General features: G+C 33.5%; 1 protein-coding gene across 4 annotated transcripts in view; it reads left to right on the top strand.

Moving 5' to 3' along the window:
- Positions 1 to 18,706, top strand: part of TRIM9 (tripartite motif containing 9) — a 159,110-nt gene that overhangs the window by 31,132 nt on the left and 109,272 nt on the right. For all 4 annotated transcript variants that reach the window (XM_074213468.1, XM_074213470.1, XM_074213467.1 and 1 more), the window contains exon 2: positions 17,260 to 17,355. In XM_074213468.1, coding sequence (XP_074069569.1) covers positions 17,260 to 17,355 — 96 coding nt within the window. The remainder of the gene's footprint in view (positions 1 to 17,259; positions 17,356 to 18,706) is intronic.

Here is an 18,706-nt window from a genome sequence, read left to right as displayed (position 1 = left end):
CTAGTTGGTCAAATATTGGAATGAGATGATTTTTAAAAAAAATTTTCAAAATTTCATTTGTAAATCTATCTGATACAGGGGGCTTTTTCTTTGGGATTTCATTTATGGTTTATCCACTTTCTTTTTCAAAGGTTGGGTTATTTTGAGTTTTTCTATTCTTTGCTGTTTCCTTATTTCATAGTTTTATAAATATCCATCCATTTAATTTAAGATATTGGTTTCATTGGATATAGTTGGACTTTTAATTTATAATTATTTTATTTCTTTTTTTGTGTATCCTTTTTATTTCTGATATGATAATTTCATTTCCATTTTTCTTTTAAAAATAAAATCAAATTATGGATTATCTATTTTATTATAGTTTTATTAATTCAATGATTTTTTGTCTTTTCAATGTCTCTAATCTCATCTATGATTTTTAGCATTTCTATTTTGTTCTTTAATTGAAGTGTTTAATTTTTTCTAATTCTCTGAGTTGTTGCTGCACTAATCTGTTTTTTTTAATCTTTTATTGATAGAATTACTTAATGATATAAATATTCTCCTAGGGACTGCTTTATCTGCACGCTACACATTTCACCTCATTTTCCTTTTTTTCTTTTTAAAATTTTTTATTGATGTTTTATTTCTCCAAATAATTGTTATGAAAGTTTTTCTACATTCATCTGTATGTCTATTTTTATGTTACAAAATTTCCTTCCACCCTCCCTTCGCTCCCCCAGGATAACTTTAAACAATGAAGTTTTCCCTTCAGCAGTGAACAGTCAAGTTAATCTTTTACATACACATTTATGTTAAGCATGTTTACAGATTAGTCATTTTTGGTAAGAGGAATTAGGATAAAGGGAAAGAAATACGTAAATTTTTTTAAAAGGTGAATGTAGTATTCTTCAGATTCTGAAGGATTTTGTTTTGTTTTGTTTTTCTTCCTCTAGATGGGAATAACACTGTCTATAGTCAGTATACTGGAGTTGTCCTAGCTCTTTGAACTGCTGAGAGCACCTGCATCCATCAGGGTTGATCATTTTACAATGTTGTTAATGTGTACATAGTTCTCTTGATTTTGCTCCCTTCACTCAGCATCAGATCCTCTAATTCATTCCATGCTTCTCTAGAGTCCTACCATTTATGGTTTCTTAAAGAACAATAGTATTCTATCACCTTATTTTTCTCTTTTTTTGAAGAAATTATCTATTTTCTGATTTATTCTTTGATTCATAAGTTCTTTAGAATTATTTATTTTTCAGTCATTTTTTAATTCCTTTCTCAACAATGCTTTTATGCATATAATTTTTATTACATTCTGTGCAGTATGTAAGCAATATAGACATATTTAGTATTTCTGTTTTTCTGTATAAGTTTTTATGCTCTTATACATGATCAGTTTTTGTGAAGATATCATGTATAGTAAGAAATATGTAAATTCATTCCATTTCAATTCTGTAATTGCCAATACTGTATCATCTATTAAGATCCTTAACTTCTTCTTTGTTTATTTTAAATCTAGGTTTAAAAAAGGTTATGGAGGCCCTCAAGTATAATAGTTTTACTATTTATTTTTTGTAAATAATTTTTATTTCATTAATTATTATCATTAGATATTTCTTTCTTAAATGTTGATATTAATTCATCATCCAGGATAACGTTAAACAATCAAGTTTTCCTGTTTTTAAAAAATATTTTTATGGCCCTTTCTGAGATTGTGATTGCAATGTCTAGTTTTAAGTTCAACTGAAGATTTTCTTTAACCCCTTATTTTAATTGTGTGTGAATTTTGTTTCAAGTGGTTATTCTTGTAAACAACACATTGAATTGGGGTCTCTAATCCAATTTTCTAGCATCTTCTAATTCATGGATGAGTTCATCCCATTTGTGTTCACTGTTAATTTTCCATTACTTTTCATCCTACTCTCTTTTATTTTGTTTCTCTCTATTCCTTGTGCTTTCTACTTTACAAAAAAGAGGTTTGTGAGAAGGAAGGGATGTGTTCATCACTTGCAATATAATTTTGAAGTACTTTAATTCTGCTCCCCATCTCTTCTTTCTTTGCTTTGTCCAAACTCCAATCAAAAGTTTTTACTTTTTCCTTTTAACTCCCCACTCCATTCATGTTATCCTATAAAACAAGAGTTTGTTTTGTTCATGACATCTCTAGAGATGATGCTGTCTTTCTTTGTACTGTTCCTTGATCCTTCCCTGTTGATTCAGTTAGTTTCAAGTTAAATTCTTTGTGTATGTTCTACTCTCCCTTGCACTCCTTTCTCTTTTTTGTGTGTGTGAGATATAGGTCCTCCATTGATTCCTTCCTTCTTTAGGATATCCTGTTCCACCTTCATTTCTTTTCTCCATTTAAGATAATCAAAATATAGTAAAAAACCATTCATTAACTCTTGTCTTATTAATCCCTCCATGATCCCATGCAATTTAATCTAGGGCAAAGTCTGATCATTACTGATAATGGACCCTGATTTGTACCTACTTGATGAAATTTCAGACTTAACTATAGTTGGAGCTCCAGCAGACAGCTCTTGATCCTGCACCCTGTCAACTAGAAGCTTTGCAGATTCAGAGCAAAAGAATTTCAGTTTTGCTTTTAGCATGAGCTCTCTGCCCTAGTTATTTAACCATAGAATTTATACTAGGTCTATAGATAGAATCTGAAATCCTGATCTGAGGTCACAAGAACAAAACTCCATGCTTCCTACTATTCCAATTTCCAGGCTAGATACATGGTTCTGTTCTTTGCCCTTGCATAGAGCTACTTCATGTCTCAGCTTCAGTTTGCTCTAAAAATAACCACACTCTGAAATCAGGACAACATTGCTTCCAGCTCTTTTCTATTCTTTATTTTTGATCCTACCTGATACTTTGCTTTGATATATATTTATAGGTCTAAGTCATTGTGCTATAAAAGTTTTTTCATAAACCTTTCTAAATGTACATTTCCCATCCCTTTATGTACCTGAAGGTCCCTAGTTGTTTACCTTTGCTAACCTGTGCTTGAAAACTAATACATTGAAATTTTTCCTTAGATTTATCTAGAATTCATGCTTGATCTTTGTGGAAGAAAACTAGGTTTACTCTCTTCCTTTTCTTCCATTTATGCTAATACTTCCAACCATCACTAATTTTAATTTAACTGTTGATTCTTTAAATATGCGATCCTTGTCCAGTGATCCACAAGAGGATAAGTTGAAATGTATGAATATTGACATTTATTGTATAAATGACATAAGAAGAATTAAGAAAATAAAAGAAAGATTGATCATAATTGGAGAGACAAAAAATGTAGCCAATGGAGAACACTTATTGTATGCTAGGAAGAAAAAGGAATATTATATTTTGGGATGTACTGCATCATGTACTGCAGTACTAATGACAAATTTGAAAAAACAACTATGAAAATAATTGTGACTTGTGCATCAACTTCTGGTACTGGAAATAAAGTGTTAGAGAAATTCCAAAAATATTTTGATAAGATGTTCCAATTCAAATCAATGAATCAATGAAATTTGGTCACTTTAATTTGGTGGCTATAATATCAAAATGAAAAAAACTGAAGATGAAGAAAATCATGTGGGAAAACATTATTCCAGAGAAAAGAATGAGAAAGATTAAAGATTTAGAGATTATAAAGCTGCCACAAGCCAATATATCATAGATTCTTTTTCTAAAAAAGAAAAAAGAAAAGAAAAAATCAACTGGACATAGATTCTTTCCTTCCCATCACTCCATTGCCTTCCCTTCCTTTCTCATCCCTTTCCTTTTCCAACTATTTATAAAGCAAATTTTACATTTTTTTTGAGTTTCAAATTCTCTCCCTTCCTTCTGTCTTACTCCTAAGTGATGGGCAAGCATTTTGATAAAGATTTTACATTTGCATTTATGAAAAACATATTTCTATATTAGCCTTATTGCAAAAGAACACAGATCAGATAGATACTGAAAAAGCCTTTGATGAAATATAACATCCATTCTTATTAAAAACACTAGAAAGTATAGTAATAAATGAAATTTTCCTTAAAATAATGTGCAACGTCTAAAACATCAACAAATATTATATGCATTGGGGATAAACTCAAAGTATTAAGATCAAGGGTGAACCAACGATGCCCATTATCACTATTACTATTTAATATAGTATTAGAAATGTTAGCTTCAACAATAAGAGAAGAAAAAGAAATTGAAGGAATCAGAATTGTCAATGAGGAAGCAAAACTTTCACTCTTTGCAGGTGATGGTATACTTAGAGAACCCAAGAAAATAATCTAAAAAACTCCTTGAAACAATTAACAAATTCAGCAAAGTGGCAGGTTATAAAACAAACCCACATAACTCATGAGCATTTCTATATTTTAACAACAAAGCCCAAGAACAAGAGATAGAAAGAGAAATTCCAGACTGCAGACAACATTAAATGCTTGGGAATCTACCTCCCTACAGAAACCCAGAAACTGTATGAACACAGTTACAAAGCACTTCTCACACAAATAATGTCAGATCTAAACAACTTGAAAAATATCAATTGCTCATGGTTAGGTTGAGCTAATATAATAAAAATGACAATTCTACCCAAATTAAATTACTTATTCAGAGCCATACCAATCAAGCTAACAAATAACAATTTTACTGAGCTAGAAAAAATGTAATAAAATTCATCTGGAGCTACAAAAAATCAAGAATATCAAGGAAACTGATGAAAAATGTAAAGGAAGGTGGTCTAGCTCTAACAGATCTAAAACTATATAATAAAGTAGAAATCATCAAACTGGTATTGGTTAAGAAATAGAGTAATGGACCAGTGGATTAGGATAGGCTCAAAAGAAATAGTTGTAAATGAATGCAGTATTCTACTGCTTGACAGACTCAAAGACATCAGCTTCTGGGATGAGAACTCACTAACAAAAATTGTTGGGGAAAACTGGAAAATAGTATGGCAAAAATTAGGTATAAACCCACATCTCACACCTTATACCAAAATTTGGTCAAAATTGCTACAGGATTTAGGCATAAAGTACAACACCATAGACCAATTAACAGACCAAGAAATACTTTGTCAGACCTATGGAAAGAGGAGAAATTTATGATCAAGAAATAGAGTACATTATAAATTGAAAAATAGATGATTTTGACTATATTAAATGAAAAAAATGCACTAATAAAACCAATGTTGCCAAAATTATAAGGAAAACAGAAAGCTGGGAAAAAATTTTCCTAGCCAGGGGCTTCAGTTTTTTTTAAGGTTTTTGCAAGGCAAATAGGGTTAAGTGGCTTGCCCAAGGCCACACAGCTAGGTAATTATTAAGTGTTTGAGACTAGATTTGAACCCAGGTACTCCTGACTCCAAGCCCGGTGCTTTATCCACTATGCCACCTAGCCGCCCCAAAGCCAGGGGGTTCTGATAAAGGTTTCACTTCTACAATATATAGAGAATTGCATCAAGTCATTTCCCAATGGTTAAATGGTCAAAAGATATGAACAGTTTTCAAATGAAGAAATTAAAGTGCTCTCTCTCTCTCTCTGTCTCTGTGTGTGTGTGTATATATATATATATATATATATATATGTGTGTGTGTGTGTGTGTGTGTGTGTGTGTGTGTGTGTGTATACATAAAATCTATATTAAAAATGCTCCAAATCATACTGAAAGAAAATTAATGCAAATTATTATATGCTAGGAAGAACATGGAACAAGAAAAAGAAATGCAAATTAAACCAACTATGAGGTTCCACCTCATACCTATTGGATTGGCAAGATGACAAAAAGGGATAATGATCAATATTAGAGAGGTTGTGGGAGGATTGGGACATTAGTGTATTATTGGTGGAATTGTGTCCTGATCCAACCATTCTGGAGAGCAATATGGAACCAAAGAACAATAAAATGGTTCATACCCTTTGACACAGCAATTCCAACACTAGGTCTATATCCAAAAGAAATCATAAAAATTGGGAGAAGTCCCTCATGTTCCAAAATATTCTTAGCAGCTCTTTTTGTAGTGGAATAGAATTGGAAATTGAGGGGATGCTCATCCATTCAGGGAATGGCTGAACAAGTTATGGTATGTGAATATTATGGAGTACTATTGTTTTATAAGAAACCATGAATGGTTGAAGAAGCATGGAATGAATTACAGGAACTGATGATGAGAGAAGGGTGCAGAACCAAGAGAACACTGTACACATTAATGTAAACATTGTGAACTGATCAACCTTAGGGATGCAGCTCCTCTCAGCCGTTCAGAGAGCTAGGAGAGCCCTGGGAGACTGGCTATGGACAGAAGTTGTTAACTGAAAAACGAGAACTCCACAGGGTCTACAGCAGGATGGTTCATCCATTTCTAAGAAGGTAGTATTTAATTCTATCACTATGCAGAGCAAGAGAAACGAAATAAAACAAAAATTCCTACAGAATCTGCATGAACACTTTGTTCGCTTTTTAAAAATTTCTCTCATGTATTTCTTTCCTATTTCATGCTTTCTTTATTTTTCCCCTTAATGCTAATTCTTCATACCAAAAATGACTAATCTGTAAATATGTTAAATGCATCTGTATAATATTTATCTGAATATTGAGGAGAGGGGAGTGGGATGGGAGAATGGAAGGAAATTATATAACTTAAAAATACGAATATGCATGTGAATGAATATTGAAAAATATTCATAACATGTAATAAGAAAAATAAAATAAAATATCACTTTAAAAAATAGGAAAAAAAAGAGACAAGATGGCAGGGGAAAAAAGTAAGGAATTTGACTGAGCTCTCTCAAATTCACTTCCAAGTAACTTTGAACTACATCTCCAAATGAATTATGGAGTGGCAGAATCCACACAAAGACAGGGTTAAACAATTTTTCTGCTTAAGATAACTTAGAATGACTACAGGAAAGGTCTATCTCACTTGAAAAAATGGGGAGTGTGGCCCAGTACAGATGGTATACAGGCAAGCCAGTGGGAGGTCCTAGCACAGATCATCAACCAAGGTCCTGTGGCCCCAGTACAGCAGGTCAGCAGTAAAGTGAATCAGCTGAGAGCAGTTCCCTGCACAGCAGTCATGAACAGGCTCAGTGACCCTTGAACAGCAGACCAGACACCAGACCTGAGGCCCTCTTACAGCAGACAAGTTGTCGGGCCAAGAAAGCCCAATGCAGAAGACAAGTGGCCAGTTGTCTGTCCCCAGCACAAGAAACTTGCAACAATGCTCCAGGTAATCCAAGAGCAGAGCTCAACTTTAAAAGTCACAAAATAGATTGGAAAATGAACATAAAACAACAACAACAAAAGCAAATTCTAACCATTGAAAGCTACTCTGGTGACAGGAAAGATCAAAACACAAACTCAATAGAGGACACCAATGTCAAAATGCTTTCATGTAAAGTCTCAAAGGGAAATATGAATTAGTCTCAGGTCAAAAAAGAACTCCTGGAAGAATTCAAAAAAAATTTTAAAAATAAAATGAGATAGAAGAAAAATTGGAAAAAGGAGATTCTTGAAAAAAGTCAACAACTTGGTAAAGGAAGCAGAAAAAATGGGAAATAATGTGCAAAATTCACTGAAAAAAAACTCCTTTAAAAAGGAGAATGAACCAAATGGAAAAGGAGGAACTAAAATCTACTAAAGAAAGCTACTCCTTCAAAAATGCAAGAGAAACAATTATGATCTCAGTGAAAGCAAAAACAAAAAAGATCTACTAAGAGAGAAGAAAAAACTATGACTTCCTCAAAGGTCCCATAGATAATAAAGTAATATCATAAGAAAAGTATCTAAATTTTTAAAAAAATTTAATGAGTTACAGGAAGAAATAGACAGTAAAACTGTAATAGTGGAAGACCTTAATTTTCTCATTTCAGAACTAGATTAATCTAACCATAAAATAAATGAGAAAGACATTAGAGAAGTGAATAGAATAGAATTTTTAGAAGTTAGACATGATATATCACTGGAGAAAAATTGAATGAAAAAAGAAAGGAATGTATCTTTATACCCAGTGGTACATAGTATCTATGCAAAAATTGACCATGTATTAGGGCAGAAAATCCTCACAAGCAAATGCACAAAAGAAGAAATGCTAACAATCTTTTCAGATCATGATACAATTAAAATGACATTTAATAAAGATCCAAGGAAAGACAGGAGCACCTGTGTTTTCTTGGTGTTAATTATTAGGCCAAAATGAGCATAAGCAACAGAGAATCAACCAGACTTTGTTGCATCTCAGCTTCAGAGGCTGCATTGAGTGCACAATCATCTGCAAACTGAAGATCATGCACTAACACTCCCTCTACTTTGGCCTTGGCTTGTAGTCTTTTCAAATTGAAGTCAATTTCTTTTCAAGTTTTCAAGTTCTCTCTGAGCAGGAGCAGTTTGTTACTGGCTTGGGGGGAAAACTGAGTCAACCTACAGTTGGCAACAGTGGAGTAGAAAAGGAGTGGGCAACTTTCAGAGATCTGGTATACAGCACTGCATTTGTTCATCTGGGCCAGAATACTCACAAACACCAGAACTAGTTTAATGAAAATGATGGGGAAATACAGAAGTTGTTAAATGAAAAACGAGAACTCCACAAGGTCTACAGCAGGATGTTTCATCCATTTCTAAGAAGGCAGCATTTAATTCTATCAAAAGTAAAGTACAAATGAAATTTAGAGAGATGCAGGACTCTTGGCTCAGTAAGAAGGCAGATGAAATTCAATTTTATGCAGAGAGTAACAAACCAAAATGCTTTTATAATGCCCTGAAGGCTATTTATGGACCAAAGACATATGGTGCATCTCAGCTCCTCATTGCTGATGGAACCACATTGATTAATGATAGGGAAATGATCCTAGAGAGATGGGTTGAACACATCCATGGTGTTCTTAACAGACCATCATCAGTCAATGCAGAAGCCATTGATCATTTACCTCAAGTTGAAGTCAATCAGTCCCTAGCTGAAGTTCTAACTGAAGAAGAGATTTTGAATGGCATTAGACTCCTTTCAAGTGGCAAAAGACCTCATGCTGATGCTGATTCTGATTCTATTCTAGCTGAGATCTGCAAAGTGGGAGGTCCATTGCTCATCCAAAAACTGACTGAAATTTTCCAGGTAATATGGCATAAAGGCATAAAGAGGTTGTCCCCTAATAATTCAAGGATGTCTCCATTGTGCATCTCCATAAAAATAAATACCTCTGTGACAATCACAGAGGTATTTTTCTTTTAGTCATTGCTGGTAAGATTCTTGTCAGAGTCTTGCTCAGTAGACTAATCCTTGGAAGATGGTCATCTTCTTGAAAGCCAGTGTGGCTTTAGAAAGGGTCAAGGAATGGTCAATATGATGTTTGCTGCCTGACAACTCCAGGAAAATGCCAGGAACAGGACAGAGGTCTTGTAGATCTGGCCAAGGCCTTTGATATCATCAGTTACAAATTATGTCAAAATTTGGTTGCCTGGAGAATTTCATCAGTATTGAATATCAATTTTATGATGCCATGCATGCCCTGGTTCCATATAGTAGACGATGTTCTTGAGATTTTCCAGTCACCAAAGGAGTGAAACAAGGATGTGTCCTTGCTCCCATACTTTTTGGCATGATGTTTTCAGTCATGTTATCAAATATCTTCACTGAAGATGAACATGACCTCAAGGTCAGCTACTGCACTGATAGCAAATTCTTCAATTTGAAAAAAAATGATAATTAGTATCTATCTAATGCCACCAGCAAGTGTTATCTTAATGGGAATAAGTTAGACACTTTCCAATAAGATCAGAATACTCATTATTATCACTATTATTCAATATTGTACTAGAAATTTTAATTATAGCAGGAAAAGGAAGAAAAAGTAATTGAAGGAATTAAAATAGTTAATGAGGAAATAAAACCCTTACTTTTAGAAGATGATATGATGGTATAGTCATACCTTCTATCGAGGAGAAACTAAAAAACTAGATGAAATAATCAACAACTTTATCAAAGTTGCAAGTTATAAAATAAATCCACATAAATCAAAAATATTTCTCTATGTAACCAAGAAAGTCCAGTAGCAAAAGATAGAAAGAGAAATTCTAGATAAAATAACTATAAACAATATAAAATACTTGGATGTCTACCTGTCAAGGCAAAATCAGGAACTATATGAATCCAATTAAAAAACACTTTTTGCACAAATAAAGTCACATCAACAATTGAGGAAACATCAGTTGCTCATGGAAAGGCTGAGCCAATACAATTAAAATGACAATTCAACCTACATTTACCAAATTATGAAAAAAGTTTACTAGCTAGTAAAAATAGCAGAATTCATCTGGTAGTACAAAATAACAAACATATCAAGGTAAATTAGGAAAAGGATTGTGAAGGAAGGTGGTCTAGCCGTACCAGATATCAAACTATATTATAAACTTGTAATCATCAAAGTTATCTAGTAATGGTTTAGCAATAGAGTGGTGGATCAGATGAAGTATGCAAAACAATAGGGGGCAACTAGGTGGAGCAATGGGTAGAGTATAGGTCCAGGAGTCAGGAGGACCTGAGTTCAAATGTGAATTCAGACACTTAATAATTACCTAGTTGTGCAACCTTGGGAAGTCACTTAACCCTATTGTCTTGTAAATAAATAAAATTTAAAAAGAAAAGAAAAACCCAGGAACTATTTTTAAAAAAATCAATAGTGAAGGGGCGGCTAGGTGGCATAGTGGATAAAGCACTGGCCCTGGAGTCAGAAGTACCTGAGTTCAAATCCGGTCTCAGACACTTAATAATTACCTAGCTGTGTGGCCTTGGGCAAGCCACTTAACCCTGTTTGCCTTGTAAAAACATCCAAAAACCAAAACCCAAAGCCAAAAAACCCCCAAAAAATCAATAGTGAATGACCATAGTAATTTAGTGTTTGATGAACCCAAAGATCCTAATTTTTGGGAAAAAAACTCACTGATAAAAATTGCTAGGAAAACTGGAAAACAGTGTAGCACAGAATATAGATCAAAGGTAACCTCAAAATGGGTAGATTTAAATAGAAAGGTTGACACCGAAGCAAGCCAAGAAAGAAATCAGTAGTTTTCCTGTAAGATTTATGGAAAAGGGGAAAAAGTAAATGTTAAACAGAGATAGAGAAGATTAATAGATTTTAAATGGAAAATTTTGGATATATTATGTTAAAAAGATTTTGCACAAACAAAACCAATGCAGCCAGATTGGAAAGAAAACAGTTGAGAATTTTTATAGCAAAGTGTCTCTGATAAAGGCATCATTCCTCAAATATATAAAGAACTGAGTAAAATTTATAAGAATACAAGTCATTCCCCATTTGATAAATGATCAAAGGATATAAATAGGCAGTTTTCAGAAAAAAGAAATCAAAACTATCTAAAATCTGTGAAAAATGCTCTAAATCACTATTGTTTAGAGAGATAGACCTTAAAACAACTTTGAAGTACTACCTCACACCTATCAAATTAACTTATATGACAGAAAAGGAAAATGTTGAAGAAGATGTGGGAAAATAGGGACAATAATGCATTGTTGGTGGAGTTGTGAACTAAGCAGACCATTTTGGAGAGCAATGTCGAACTTTGTCCAAAAGGCTATAAAATTGCATAACCTTTACCCCAAAGAGATCATAAAAAGGGGAAAAGACCTATATGTATTGAACTATTTATAGCATTTTTAGTGGTGGCAATAAATTGGAAATTTAGAGGATGGCCATCAATTGAGGGATGGTTGCATAAGTTATGGTATATGATTGTAATGGAATATTCACGTACTATAAGAAATAATGAATAAGATGGTTTTAGGGGAAAAAAAACTAGAATTTTGCAAATTTATACAAAGTAAGCATAACCAAGAGAACATTATATATATGGTAACAACAAAAAAAAGTGCTGCAAATATTTTTTGTACACATTTGATTTTTCCTTTGATTTTTTTGAGATATAAACAAACCTACTAGTGGTTGTTAGTTCTTCATTCTCATGTTATGCTATGACCAATGAGTTATCTTTTTAAAAAATTTGATTAATCTCTGCCTTGCTTCATTTTGTATTGAAAGTCCAAGTTTATCTGTCATTCCGATTATCTTTTGATTGTGCACTTTAGTATTCCTCTTCCCTATGATGAATATGATATCTTTTGGGGGTGTTATTTCTAGAAGATGTAAGTCTTCATAGAACTTATCAACTTTGGGCTCTTCTGCATCAGCAATTGGAACATAGGCTTCTATTACTGTGATGTTCAACAGTAATAGAATAACTGGGATTCAAACTGATCTCATTCAATAATTTTGGGATTATGCTGCAGTCCTGCTTTTGTCATTCTTTTATTGAGGACTACTCCATTTGTTCTAAGGGACTCTTGCCCTCAGCAGTGATAACCTGAATTAAATTCATCCCTTCCCATACCCAAAATGTTGATGTTTCATCTTTTCATCTCCTGTTTGACCTCATCCAGATCATTCAGTCATTTTCAGTTGTGTCCAACTCTTCATGACCCTATTTGGAGTTTTCTTGGCAAAGATACTTAAGTAGTTTACCATTTCCTTCTTTAGCAAACAGGGTAATTGTCCAGGGTCACATAGCTAGTACATGTCTGAAGCTGAATTAGAACTCAAGTCTTCCTGACAGTAGACCCAGAGCTCTGTCCACTGTGCCACCTAGCTTCCCTATCTTACCTTGGGTCATAGTTCTTATATTCCAGGTTCCTATGCAGTATTGATCTTTACAGCATCGGACACATTGCTCCCTCTGCCACACTTGAAGATAGATTCTGAAGAGACTTTTGTATCTTTCCCCTCTATTACAATGTAAGCACTATTTAGCTTGTTCAGTTTGTTCAAATATACATTTGATTAAGTTTCTTTTGTTTCTTGTATTTTTATTTCACAGGATCTACCCAGGTCTTGTCTTTTATTAATACATATAATAATAATAATAATAATAAAAACCCTCATATTATATTATATATAATAAAATATTATGATAATAAAATATATGATACATAATAACGTAAGTCCCTTATCATAGAATCACAGAATTTAATTGTTGGAATAGACCTAAGGAGTTATCTAATCCAAATTATACACAGAAGCTAGTGGAATCTAATGTATCTCAAGACTACCCATTTAGTTCTAACTGATCAAGTGTAAATTTGCTTCTTTGAAACTTCTACCTATTGCTTCTGGATATGCCCTCTTGGGTCAAACAGAAAAACAAATGTCTCTTCCACATGACAATCTTTTAAATATTTGAAGACAGCTATCATTTCCTCATGAATCTTCTCTTGATTAAACATCCTGTTCCTTCAAGTTGTGCCCTTTGTCACAACTTTGCCCAGACAAGAGGTAGTTAAAAATCCAATGCTGGAATTTGACCTCACATTCTGACTCAGTCCCTGGTTACTTTTATCTGTCTATGACCCAATGTGGATACTACCCTTAAGCTCATCCCTATTTTCGTCTTCCCATTCACACACCTACTAGGATTTGACTTTGTTTCCTGGTAGGGGAATATATCCCATAGGCCCTACCAAATATTAAAGATCACTTTGACTCTGGGCTTTTTTGGAAATCCCATGGCATGCTACATAGCCCTTTCATTATTTTTACCTGGCAACTAACTTTGTCCCCTGCCGCAACTCTAGCATAATTAGTTTCACAGATAACAATTATCCTTTCCATGTCTTTTTCTCCTTCCATAATTGCCTCCTGGAAGTTGACTTTTTCCCCAATATGTGAATGTTGAAATTCCTTCTGATTTTAGCCATCATTTCTAAGAGCTTATAACAGCTTCAGGAATGCTCTCCCTAATTACTCACCTTCCCCAGAATGTCTATAGGTCTCTTGTTTTTTTTTATCTTGTGTATTTCTGGACTGGATAGAAAAGACTACTTGTGCTTCTTTTGTTTCTTGATATCACCTAACACTCTTGTTCATCTTTGATAGGGTATTTCTTATGGACTCTGAGACTGGTTAAACCTTTTCTCTTCCTTGTATGCACCAGAAATTCCCTGGTCAAACTATTTCATGTTGTCATCACATTTTATGAATTCAGGCTCCTTGACTGAAAAGATTCTAAAGGTAGTGTAAAGTGATGATAACATGTACCTCTTCAAAATAGGTAACCTAACTGTATTGTTTAAAAAACTTCATCACTATACCAATGGTGTAGCGACCTTTCTCTGTTAGTTAAATCTCATTATGATATAATTCATTGTCAGGTATGAATCTTGTTATTCTTTGGCATCTTCCTGTTTCTACTAAAGCCTATTCTATCTTGCAGAAGTGTGTATATATATATATATATATATATATATATATATATATATATATATATTTTTTTTTTTTTTAAAGTTACCAGTGATCTCTTAATTGACAAGTCTAATGATCCTTTTTCACTTCTCATTCTTCTTGACCTCTCACCTGCCTCTCCTGCATATTCTTATCTAAATTTTCATATAACTCTATCCTGGTTTCCCTCCTGTCTGATCACTCCTTTTCAGTTCCCATTGCTTAATCTTTCCCCAGATTACATACTAACCACATACACTCTCTTGGGTCCTCTTCTCTTCTTACTCTATACTATCTCTCTTTGTAACCTAATCATTTCCTATTGTTACATTCTAAACAAGCTAAAATGAGGCAATAAAGTTATGAGCACTTTCATTTTATTAGTGAGGAAACAAATGGGTCAAGAACAAAATAGAACTGGGACCCCTCAGCAAACCCCCACAAGATGGGATTTAGGAACCTTCTTACAGATTTGGGAAGTACATAAAATCAAAGAACAAGAAACTTCAAAATAGAAAACAACATGATTGGTCACAAAGTCTGAAGTATAAAAATATAATTTGCTGAACTTGGGGGCTAACAATACTTCCTTCCATCCTACTGTCAGGAAAAGTTGATTGGCATTGTCAATCTTCTTAATTGAAAAAAATAACAGACTTCTTGACACTATTGGTTTTAAAGAATTTAATGACGACCTGCCTTTTCATTAAATTAGCATTCTAATTTACCCTGAATATGTCGTTTGTATTAGATGGACTACGCTGTTTATTGAACTTAGCATGACAATCAGAGCTATGATTGTTTTTTTTTGCTAAAGGTTATCCATTAATCAATGAACATTTATTTAGTGTCTTTTTTGTGCCAGGCACTTCACTAGGCATTGGGGAATACAATTACAAGGAGTGTCTTGATGATAAAACATACATGTTATATATGAGCAAATATATTTTTACTGTATTTATATTATATAAAAATATATTTATAAATTGATATGTTATTATAAAGAATAAAATAGAAATGTTTTTAACAAAACTAGTCTGCACTTTGAAAAATCTGGATATATATATATATGTATATATATATACACACACACATATATACATACATACATACATTTCCCACACCTAGTATACTTAGTTCTTCAAAGATGGGAAAGAAAGTGTTTTCTTATACTTCTTTGGGGCCAAATTTGGTCATTATTATTTAACAGCATTCAGTTTCTCTTGCTATTCTTATCTTTCTACTAACGTTATAACATATGTGTTTGTGTTTTTGTATGTCTGTGTGCATATATGTATATTACTACCTCTTAATCTAATTTCTACACACATGAATAACTTCCTTATATGAATATATTGCATAGGTGTATGTATAGCTAGTATGTATATTTTTCATGATTCAACTTACATCACTGCATAAATGCATACAATATTCCCATACTTATCTATATTCATCTATTTATAGTTTTTTCCAGAGAAAGAATATTATATTATGGTCATGTAGCACAAATTGTTTAATCATTCACCAATTAATGGGCATTTATTTTGCTTCTAATTCCTTTCCCCAACAAAAAAGGTAGTGCTATGAATATTTTGTTATATGTGAAACTTTTCTTTTTAAATTTAGTCTTGGTGGTATATAAGCCTAGTGCTGAGATCTTTAGATCTAAGATTACAGATATTTTAGTCACTTTTTAAATTCTAAATTGCTCTCCACAAATGTCAGAACAGTGTTCGTCTCTAGCTATAGCATATTAAAAGGCTTGCCTTCCACTATTCCTTCAATACTAACTTCCTAATAATCATACCTTCCCAAAAGGAGGTAGTGATTATCCCTCATTAGAAATTTTCAAGCAAGGATGGAACAAACTCTCTTATTCAGTATGTTATAGTGGTAATATCTTTTGGGCTATGATTTGGACTAGATGGTTGATAAAGTTTCTTCTGGTTCTAAAATTCTGTGTTCAGGTGATGATAACAACCATAATAACTATTTGCAAACTTTTATTAATTATTTTTTTTCCCAACTACATGCAAAGAAAGTTTTAAACATTCATTTTTCTGTAAGGTTTTGAGTTCCACATTTTCCTCCCTTCCTCCTTTCCCTCCTCCTTCCCCTTGACAAAAATCTGATATAGGTCTGCATATACAACTATGTTAAACACATTTTCACATTAGAATGACTGGATTTTAAAATATAATTATATCAAAAGATTTTGTTTTTAATGTAACCTAAACTCCCCCAGATCCCATATCACTTCCATTTTCTCCTCTGAGAGAGTGATCCCATATAATGAATAATTTTAAATGAGTAAAATATCAACCAAGCAGATTAATATATCAAAAGTTGATAACATATGCAATGTTTCACACTTGTGAATCCCTCACCTGTGAAAACAAGTTAGAGAGGATAATTTTCTCTTATCTTTATTTTGGACTCAAGTTTGTTCTTTGGAATTTGGAACATTCACTTTCATTTATTTTGATATTTCATGTTGTTTTTTCATTTACATTGTAGTCATTGTGCATATTGTTTTCTTCATGACTAGATCTGGATGAACCTGTCTAGTTGGTGGTTCATCCCTTGTAGTAATATAATATATAGCATAGTAATTACTATGGGTTTCTGACACTTTTCAATATAATTTCAGGATAATTTCTCTATAATATTTACAAGAGAGCAAGTTTCCTATTGGGAAAGGGGTAACTTTTGATTGAAATGACCTCATTCTTGGGGGCAGCTAGGTTGCGCAGTGGATAGAGAGTACTGGCCCTGGAGTCAGGAGTACCTCAGTTCAAATCCAGCCTCAGACACTTAATAATTACCTAGCTGTGTGGCCTTGGGCAAGCTACGGAACCTCGTGTGCTTTGCAAAAACCTTGAAAAAAAAAAAGAAAAGAAACAACCTCATTCTCACAACTAAATTTAGCAAGTTTAATTTAGTTTGCTTAGTATTTATTTTATGTGATTACAGTGTTGTATTTTTTCTCTCTCTTTGCAGAGCCAGCTCTCCCAGGCTCTGAATGGATTATCAGATAGAGCCAAAGAAGCAAAAGAATTCCTTGTACAATTGAGAAATATGGTCCAGCAAATCCAGGTATGACGAGTCACAGAAAACTATTCCCAAAAGCTTCATAAGTGATCCTACTACCAGCAGTTGCCCATTTCTTATTACCTATTGTTCAAAACGTCCATTCTTTCTCTGTTCAATAAACCACTTATACCATTTTAATCATTATTAACACTTTAATGCTTAAAAAAAATCTTACCTCACAAAAACATAAAATATTTTGTTTTTCAGTCAAGGAAACCAAATCTCCCTTCTATTTTTGAGCTGATTCTAAAGATTATTTCATATTTAAGTAGTTCTTCTCTCTCAATTTCTAATTCTAGAAGAAGAAAAAAATGATTCTGATGATAAATAGAATGAATAACTCAGATCTAATTCTTTGTGTATTTAGTGCAATTATTTTTCATAGTTTCTTAAATTAGTTTCCAAAATGTCTTGAAATAGTTTACTTTTAATTAAGCATAGCTAGATTTTTTCCCCTTAATTTAGTGATAATTCCTTTTCTTTTTCTCTAACAAATTAAAAGATTCTTTTCATTTAGAGTAGTTTTTTCTCTGTTTTTTTAAGAGAAAGATTTTTTTAATTTATGTTTTATTCTCATTTTGTACAAATGTTTTTTTACATTAATAAAATATTCTTGTTTACAAGTAAACAAAATACCCCTCTTCCCCCATGAATATAGATAGACTTGCTTGGGTGAAAAAAGTAAAGGGGAGAGAAAAAAATTAAAATTAAAAAAATAATACTAATAATTGTAGGTATGGCCAGGTGGCACAATGGACGAAGCACCAGCCCTGGAGCCACGAGCACCCGAGCCCATATCCAGCCTCGTAAACCCAACAATCACCTAGCTGTGTGATATGCAAGCTCCCCGATCCCCACTGCCCTGCAAAAACCAAAAAGAAGAAAAAAAGAACTAAAATAAAATAAAATAGTAATAATAGTAGGGGTGGCTGGGTGGCAGACAGAGCATTGGCCCTTGAGTCAGGAGAACCTGGGTCCAAATCCGGCCCCAGACATCCAAAGATCACCCTGCTATGTGGCCCCAGGCAGGCCATCCAGCCCCACTTGCCCTGCACCCTCCCCCAAATAATAATCACAAAAAATGTGCTTGAGTCTTTGTTCCAACACCAACAACTCTGTCATGGGTGGATCTCATTCTTTATGATAAGTCCATCACAAAAGTTACTTCCATATTTTTCCACCGTTGCTATTGCTGATCCCAACTCCCTCCTTTCTTATTTCTCCACTACCATGTACTCTATTTTCTCTCTCCTTTCACTCTGACTCTGCTGTAGGGTCGTTGACTGGCTCAGCAGACAGATCCCTGGTCCTGGGACCAAGAAGCCCTGGGCCCCCAAACCACCCCTTAGGCCCA

This window comes from Macrotis lagotis, chromosome 1 (assembly GCF_037893015.1).
Source record: "Macrotis lagotis isolate mMagLag1 chromosome 1, bilby.v1.9.chrom.fasta, whole genome shotgun sequence".
NCBI classification, from domain to species: Eukaryota; Metazoa; Chordata; class Mammalia; order Peramelemorphia; family Peramelidae; genus Macrotis; species Macrotis lagotis.
The sequence above is the reverse complement of the archived record's forward strand: the minus strand, read 5'-3'. Positions and strand labels throughout refer to the sequence as shown.